Raw genomic sequence first — 9,003 nt, 5'->3', positions numbered from 1 at the left:
TCAATTTCTATTTTTGTTTTATAAATCAATTATTTATTAAATATATATATAAATGTATAGTTAAGTATTGACTGAATGGTTTCTTATTTTTTTATCTTTACATTATTTTATAAATATATTAAGTTAAAGAAGTATAAATAAATATATACATTATACATACATATATATATACACATACATATAAAATATAAATGTAAAATATGAAAGTATTACAGAATTATAATATCTATTTATTGTTAATTTTAAAATACTAAACCTTAATACTTCAAAAGTAGGTATAGATTAACATGTATTCTGAAAGTTTTCGATTCTACGACGGTGTATGTTATAAATTAACATTTATATTTATAATTTTTATGTTAATTATAGTACCTTATGTTTTAAATATTATCAATCTAATGGAATGTATACAATATACAAGAAAACCACTCATACCTATTATATTATATTAATAGAAAATATTATAAAATTTATAAAAAATAAGCTTCTTGATTTTACAAAATTTTGTTGTGTTGTCATTGTGATATTATAAAGTATTTCAAAGTGCTTTTTTTTTTTGTTATAATTTAAATGATTATTATATGGATTATGAATAATTATAGCTCTTGTTTATAAACATGTTTTTGCTACATTATAAAAAAAATACAACGTATTCCGTTTTATTTTTTATCCCTATATAAATATAAATAAATAAAAATGTGTTTATTAAAAACGTCTTTCAAACGCCTTTAATAATTTATTTAGACATACCTGAAAAGCAAAACAAAAATTGGCTATAATTCACACAGAAAAAGTATTCTTATTGATTTTAGAAACAATGTAAATATTTTTGTCCATTAAAAAAAAAAGGAAAAAGTATTTTAGAAAAGTTAAAAATACCTTTTTTAATATTAACTATCAATCTGACTAATGAACATATTATTTAAAAAAAATAATGTGTCATTGTTTTCAAAATGTTATCATCTTTTGATTTCATAATAAATCAACGATGCTATGTGTCAAAAGAATAAATAAACTAACGACAAAAAGTCCTAATTATCGAATCAATAATTAGAATCTAATTACAATTAAATTTTCCAAAAAGTTGCCTATACCGATTGCCCTAACAAATAGAAAGTACAAAGTTCTCTTAGGGGGCGCAAGCTATGAAATTTATATTTTTTTTTTTATGTTTTCATCAATTGGAAATTTTTTAGTTAGGTATTTATTTATTGCTAAATCTAAAACAAATTACTTATAAACAACAAAATGATATAAATGAATCAATTGATTAAATTATGGATATTTAATAAATTAATGATAAATCTGATGATTAATTTTACTGTATAACAAAATTTAAATTACATTTAATTATGCTCATAATTATCGATAAAGTTTAATATCTTCCTAGATATTAACTAGTCACTAGGTTGTAGTTGACCAATCACTGTATATTTAATATTATCAAACTGGGGATTCTAAGGCGCATGCTGCAATACTGGTACAACGCCTTCTTTTCGGTCCACTGCAACTGCATATACATTCTATGTTCATCCGTATTATATTAGCAAATAAAAATTATATCTATTTTTATTTAGTAATTTATATTTGGTATAAGGTTATTGATAAGCTATCTCTTATCAGCTATTATTTTTATATAATATATATCATAGTTTGTTTATCAATATAAATTATCAATTAGGTTTGTTCATAACTCATTTTGAGTGTACTTTGAAAATTGATTTTTGACATATATTTTGTATCGAGTCTCGTGATATTCTTACACGTAATAGATTACTGCAAACGGCTTAAAAGCTACAATAATGGTCGGGCTATGAATGTAAACACATTACAATATTGTATACACATTTATTTTAGCACCATGACAGTAATTTAAGTGTTACTGTACTACATTATTGAAATATGGACTTAAAACATTTATTTTTGACGAGATCACACGAAGGATATGCAGGAAAAGAAGACAACGTAAGTTTAAGTATTTTTTTTTAAATCAGTGTTATTACAACTAGTTTCCAATTTGTATGTAATAACTATTTTGACATTAATTTAAAACAATCTTGCCATATGTTAGGATTTTTCCATCAGCCTAGTGAATTGTTTTGTATCAAGTTAGAATATTTTAATGATGTAATAGATGTAATATGATGTTTTACCTAGATCCACATTGAAACAGCACTTGAAACTGAAGACGAAGAGGATAACGAGATATCAAATGATAGAAATTTGACAAAAAGGTTGTCATTTAACATTAAGGAATGGGGTAGCAATATAAAACTAACAAAAGGAAAACCATTTTCTGGTCTTACTCCTTCTATGTGGCCAGAAGACATTCACACCTGCTACATTCAATATGACAATAAATCACCTCCTAATCAACAATGGTAATAATCATTAATAGTATGAGCGAGAATGAACAACTATAAAGTAATTTATAATCTATTTACATGCGTGATTTAAATAAATTTAGCGTAAACCAAATTAGTTAAAAGGAGTTGACTAATTCTAATCAGGCTTATTTGTTTTAACTTTTAATTCTACATGTATATGTAATAATAAACTAAATTTTCTTAACAGATTCATATTATAACTGGCAAACACTATTACTACATGTAGTTTCATCAAATTTGTTTTTCATTAACCAATTTTACTTTTTTATTTTTTTCATTGCACATGTATTTTTTAAACTAATTTAGAAAATGTATAAATAATATAAAAACTGTAATTTAGGTTTGATGAATTCGGTTTCCGCATAGAAAGTACCAATGGAGTTACCAAAGAATATGAATTAGATGACGACTTGTATGAAGATCCTCAGCAAAGGTTAGTTTATAACTTTGTTTTGTTTAAATATTAACATAAATAAAATATGATACATTTTTTTCTTAATTTAGTAGACTGTTATGGATCTCTTATTTAGAAAATTCTTACAAAGATGAATTACTGGAAAAAGAAACAATCACATTAAAAACTCGTTCAAGTACTTTACGATCTATGGTTCGTCAAGGTATTCCGCATTCGTTAAGACCACAATTATGGATGATATTTTCTGGTATTTAATATTAATAAATTTAACTAACGAGACAATGATATATTGTTCTAATTTTTTTTTTTATAATATTGTTAGGTGCACTTTTAAAAAAACAAACACACAATGTTACCTACAAAGAAATAGTACGATCGTCAAACAATGATACTCTGGTGTCTTCTAAACAAATAGAAAAAGATCTTCTGCGCACCATGCCTAGTCATGTATGTTTTAATAATTTTCAAAGTACTGGTATTCCAAGATTACGAAGAGTATTACGTTCACTAGCGTGGTTATATCCCGACATTGGGTATGTGAAAATAATTTTTTTTTTTATTGTGTAACGGAACGTGAACAATTATTTGTCATTTATTTGTTAAATTTTTTTTTTCTAATTATTTATTAATGTTGTGATAAATAATTAGCATTGTAACAAACAACTTGAAACTCTTTCTAAAAATATAAATATCATCAGCATCAGCTTAACAGGCCTTTAGGCCCAACGCTACCATGACACGATGGTATTCTAGACAGATTCGCTGTCCAGTAATAGGTAATAGGTCGTCAGTCCGTCGTCAAAGAGGGGACAATAAAAACATACAGAATTATTAGTCAAACTAGAGCACCATATAGTCTTAAGACCTCATTAATTTTTTAACTCACATCTGCTATGAATAATAAAACCAAGAGTTATTAACTTTCAGCGGCTTGCTATTTAACCTCAATTAATTAAGAAACATAACAAGTAATAATAATAACAATTAACAAATTTTTTTTTTTTTAAATGTCAGATATTGCCAAGGTACAAGTATGATTGTCGCATCTCTTCTACTCATTCTTGAAGAAGAAGAATCATTTTGGGTGATGTGTGCAATTGTAGAAGATTTATTGCCTGCATTATATTACACAACAACTCTGATAGGTAAAATTAACATTATTTATTTAATTAGCTTCACAGACTTGTTTGGGGTGTTGAAAAATCCCCTTAGTAATATTAAAGTAACAAGAATTATAAATGATTTTGATATACTTATAAGTGATATTAATGAGTGATGTTTAATGCTTAAGCTATTTATTTACACCCAGTACGTCTTCTAGGAATTGTTTTTTTTAAATAATATTTTTTGTATTTTTAAAGGTGTAAAAGCTGATCAACAGGTTCTACAAACTGTACTCGGTACTTATTTACCTGGTGTATGTCAACTTTTACGGTTACACGATATTGAACTAAGTTTGATAACAGTTAATTGGTTTTTAACTTTGTTTTCAAATGTTGTCAACTTTAGAGTTCTATTAAGAATTTGGGATTTATTATTTTTTGAAGGTTCAATTATTCTTTTTCAAATAACAATTGGTCTTCTTAAATTAAAAGGTATTTCAATTATATATTTATATCTATATAATGTTCTACCGAGCTTCAAATGAGCCTTTAAGGATGCCCTGTATATACAATATTGGTTATCTATTTAATTTTTCATATTCGAGAAAATATTTGTTGTACTAAAATTCAATTAAATCAACTAGTGGTCTGATTTATTTTTATTAGGCTTAGAGTATTAATTGTATTATATTTCATTTTATTTTCTACTTACATTTTGGTAGTGCTATTCAACCTTTTGGTATATACACTCACGCTTCTTAAAGGGGTCTAATTTCCCAAAGTTTTGAACGCTATTATAAACTTAATCAGACTTCAGAAATTTTTGAAATCCGATCATTACAAGTGACGTGAGAGTTTATATAGATAGGTTATTTTTATCCCCCAAAATGGAAGTACAAAAAAAATGAATTAGATTTTCGACCTGCTGGCTAAAAAGGAACTGTTAGGGGTAAAGTTTGTGTTATCAATTCAACACATTTCTTTTAATATTTGTATTCTTTTTTTTTATATGTTAATTGTTGAATTAATGTGATCTCTATTTTTGTTTATTTTAATTTTTAAAAATCATGGATTACAAATATTATATACAAGAAGCATCCTAAAAGACACTTTATACGTAGTGTATAAGTCGGTTTTATAATTAGTTATTTTCTATTTTCAGAACCAATACTAAAAACTCTTGATAATTCAGCTGATATTTTTAACGCTTTATCTAATATTCCTGGTAATATATCTAGTATTAAAGAGTTATTTGAGGTACGTCGATTTAATAAATTAACTTTCTTAAATGATAAATAATTATTATTGTCTGTTTATAGGTTTGTTTTGAAATATCTTCAGAACTGACTATTGAAAATATTGAAACATATCGTAGGCGGTATTTAGGATATTTAATGGCTGATGGAGGTGCGTTCGTTCCTAATGTCGAGTGTTCCACAAATTTACCTAAACAACATCTCAATAGGTAAGAAATAGCTTACTCAAAATTAGAACTTTGAACTCATTAAAGATCATTAAACATACAACTTTAATTATATTTTACTAGAAGACAAATACAAAAATCAAAATCTCTTATGCAATTGCTACTCTTTGGCGACGACACAAATGAAGAGTCTTCTAAAACTACAATAAAATGTAAAAATATCCGGCAGACTGGTATGTTTTTTTTTAATATTGAATATTCAAATCAGTTAATACTTATTACTGTATTAGATAGGTTTCATTGTATTCATCTTTCATCCATAATAGCTAGTGTAAATTATTTCAGAGTTTTTGGTCGATTTAAGGGAAGCAATAATGCAAGTAGCCAGACATTTTATTATTACTGATCCTAAACTCAGTAATATTTCTTTGAAACCAGATTTTACAAAAGAAAGCCATTTAAATGATATAGAAACTTATGCAAATGTATCAAGAAATAAAAAAAGAAGAGCCAAAGCACTATTAGGTATACGCTATTGCCTTTTGTTTTTTTAATTTGATAAACTAATTACGCCGTTTATAAATAATATCATATTATTGTAATTTAAAAAAAAAAATACTTATTATTTTACTATTTTTTTTTTTTTTTTTTAGATTTTGAAAGACATGATGACGATGAATTGGGATTTAGAAAAAACGATATTATAACTATAATTAGTCGTAAAGACGAACACTGTTGGGTCGGCGAACTAAATGGTCTAAGAGGTGAAACAATTCTTAATTGAGTATAGTTTATTACAAATAATGTTAATAATAGTAATAAAATAATGTGCAATCTAAATTATTAGGATGGTTTCCTGCCAAGTTTGTAGAATTATTAGACGAACGAAGTAAACAGTATAGTATTGCTGGTGATGATTCTGTTTCTGAAATTATAACCGATTTAGTAAGAGGAGCTCTTTGTCCTGCTTTAAAACAAGTATTAGAGCATGGAATGAAACGTCCATCATTTTTAGGTAAACAGTTTTAATTTTTAACAACTCTAAAAAACTGGTACTTGTCAGTTGACGGGTCTATCGAAAAACAGGGATGAACTACAAATAGGGTAGTGTAAAAATTGTTTAGTTATATTAGGTGATTTTGTAGCGAGTTGTTGGTATATTTTTGTTGAACATAAAACTTAAAATTAATTACATACAATGTATAAAATATTAGATGTTTAGATTTTTGCGATAACCCACTTAAATAAAAAAGTAATTGTCTCAAAACTTTTTTATTTCAACTTAACAGGTGGACCGTGTCATCCTTGGTTATTTATTGAAGAAGCAGCAATGACTGAAGTAGAAAGAGATTACAGTTCTGTGTATAGTAGATTAATGTTATGCAAGACCTATAGATTAGATGAAGATGGCAAAGTTTTGACACCGGAAGAAGTAATTATTAATTAATTAGTTAAAAATTTAATTGTATAAATAACCATCTCATGATGGCAGATTTATAAATCTACCCTGGCTAAAATACTATATTTATCTGTAATTATAATATTATCACGAACTTGTAATATTGAGTTAAGTATACCCTTAACTATACTCTATTCAGAATAAGAGCGGTCCTGTGCGGCGGCTGTGAGATGCTTCTCCCACCAAGTCGAGGCGTGCGATGCAATGCTTCGGAACAAAGCCACGCCCATGCGCACAAATCGGCCGCCCAGACCTCTCTTATTCTGAATAGAGTATAGTTATAAATTAATAATAATTAACTTATTTGAGGTTGTTGTTCTTTTTTTTTCAAGTTGTTGTATAGATGTATTCAAAGTATAAATCAAAGTCACGATGCTGCCGGCTGTCAAATGGATGTAAAATTAAGAAGTTTAATTTGTCTTGGTCTAAACGAACAAGCATTGCATTTGTGGTTGGAATTGTTGTGCTGTTCAGATCAAATTGTCAAAAAATGGTAAATGTTGTACATAACTTAAGTTCTTAAAAAAGTTAAAAAAACCTCCTTTTTTTTAATTATTATAATTTTTTGTTTTTTGCTATTTTGTGATGGTTTTATAATATTTTTTCTTAAGTGCGAATTAATAACACTATTTTTGTGTTCAGGTATCAGCCATGGAGTTTTGTGTGTAGTCCAGGATGGGTACAAGTGAAATGTGAACTAAGAGTTTTATCTCAATTTCCTTTTAATTTAAATCCAAACTGGGAACTTCCACCAAAAAAAGAAAACGCTCTAACATTAAAAGCTGGTGTTAGAGATATGCTAGTCAAACACCATTTATTCAGTTGGGACTTGTAGTCTTTTTTGTTGATGAATTATTGATATCTTTATATAATTTATGTGATCTTATATATGTCAAATGTATTAATGTAAACTATTTATAATATTTATCTTTCAATTTTCTTGTACTTTATTTGCAAAATTATAAAATTAAATTTTTCTACTGAGTGGCTGTGAATAATATATTTCTAAAATATAAAGTATTACTCATACAACTATTGTCAATTGTTTTATCTTTTATATCTATTTCCTACTTTTTTGCATACATTTATAATGTCTTGCCCAGGTTAGGTGTCTTGGTCACCTAACCTGACAGTCTTGGACTGGTATTTAAAAATTGTTGTTTGTAACTAGTACACAAGTTGTAGATCATATTTTTCTACCTTTTTTTATGCTTATGTCACTTAGAATGTACTTTTAACATGCTGTGTAACGGTCACATTTAGCCACCTGTTATCACTCACCTCCAAATATACATTATAAGTATTTTATCTTGATTAGTGGAATTTGTCATTAAATAATAGCTTATTACATTAAGAGAAGAAACTATGAGAATGTTCAATCTAATATAGATTACACTTTTATCTGTAAGCAATTAAATAATGAAATATCTACACATGAAAAAAAAATCTTAATTCACCATTTTGAAATTTATTTTTATTTACAATATATAATAAAAACAACCCATCTTAAATTTTAAAAATAAAATTCAGACAATAATTAGTTTTAATTAAAACGCTAAGAAGAGCTGTCTATTAATAATAAAACTATTTAAAAGTATCACCCTGGGATTGCAATAAAAATTTGTTTAATGTTTGGAGGTCTCCTTTTACAAAAAAATAATGATAATTTCAATAGTTAATTTAGTACAATTCTAAACGTTCAAAATCGTATTTTAGTAACAAAACATAAAATAATATATAATTAATATTGAAACATGCAATAAAAGTCAGTAAGGATACCTTAGGTAAATCTATATTTTAAGTGCTTATGTTTTTTTTTTAAATTAATATTTAAGTATTATATTTATAACATCAGTTTACAAATAAAGAAAGTGATCCAAGTTAAAAAGTAATTATTTAATTGTCAAAAAATCAATAAGATTTACTTAGAATAAAACCTGAACATTACATTTATCACAGCTCAATGATTACCAACAATACATATAATATATAGTTATATAAACCGACTCATTTAACAATATTCCAATCCTTACAAAATATAGTATATTCTGTACAAAATATAATAGTGTAACTATAACAATTTAACTACTTAGTGTATAAAATAAGAAAATCTGAAGGAATAATATCTTATTATTTTGTTAAAGTTTTGAAAAAACTTATTCGTCTTGTTTTTAATAAAGTAATAATATCTATGATTAATTTTGAATTCAGAATTT

At 26.0% G+C, this 9,003-nt stretch overlaps 1 protein-coding gene across 2 annotated transcripts; it reads left to right on the top strand.

Annotated features, from left to right (window-relative positions):
- Positions 1–1,682: 1,682 nt before the first annotated feature.
- Positions 1,683–7,774, top strand: LOC126833341 (small G protein signaling modulator 3 homolog). 2 transcript variants are annotated; one of them, XM_050564609.1, is made up of 16 exons: positions 1,683–1,965; positions 2,158–2,381; positions 2,728–2,820; positions 2,895–3,049; positions 3,125–3,335; positions 3,817–3,947; positions 4,164–4,397; positions 5,068–5,162; positions 5,225–5,370; positions 5,452–5,561; positions 5,674–5,853; positions 5,982–6,092; positions 6,176–6,343; positions 6,618–6,760; positions 7,120–7,280; positions 7,430–7,774. In XM_050564609.1, the coding sequence occupies exons 1-16, from the start codon at positions 1,903–1,905 to the stop codon at positions 7,620–7,622; spliced, it is 2,418 nt and encodes an 805-aa protein (XP_050420566.1). In that variant the 5' UTR covers positions 1,683–1,902; the 3' UTR covers positions 7,623–7,774. The 2 variants fall into 2 exon arrangements, with proteins under 2 accessions (XP_050420566.1, XP_050420565.1); XM_050564608.1 differs by having other exon boundaries at positions 2,892–3,049.
- The last annotated feature ends 1,229 nt before the right edge of the window (positions 7,775–9,003 follow it).

The sequence above is a fragment of the Adelges cooleyi genome, unplaced genomic scaffold (assembly GCF_023614345.1).
Source record: "Adelges cooleyi isolate 19-005CV unplaced genomic scaffold, UGA_ACOO_1.1 ACOO_flye_CR_arks_rails_tigmint_CR_PRNA_2, whole genome shotgun sequence".
Lineage (NCBI taxonomy): Eukaryota > Metazoa > Arthropoda > Insecta > Hemiptera > Adelgidae > Adelges > Adelges cooleyi.
The sequence above is the reverse complement of the archived record's forward strand: the minus strand, read 5'-3'. Positions and strand labels throughout refer to the sequence as shown.

Excerpts from the sequence above, each read along its gene's own strand:
- LOC126833341 (XM_050564608.1), top strand. The coding sequence starts at position 1,903 with ATGGACTTAAAACATTTATTTTTGACGAGATCACACGAAGGATATGCA. Across the intron at positions 4,398-5,067 it reads TGGTCTTCTTAAATTAAAAG|AACCAATACTAAAAACTCTT; the intron begins GTATTTCAATTA and ends TTCTATTTTCAG. Across the intron at positions 5,371-5,451 it reads CCTAAACAACATCTCAATAG|AAGACAAATACAAAAATCAA; the intron begins GTAAGAAATAGC and ends ATATTTTACTAG.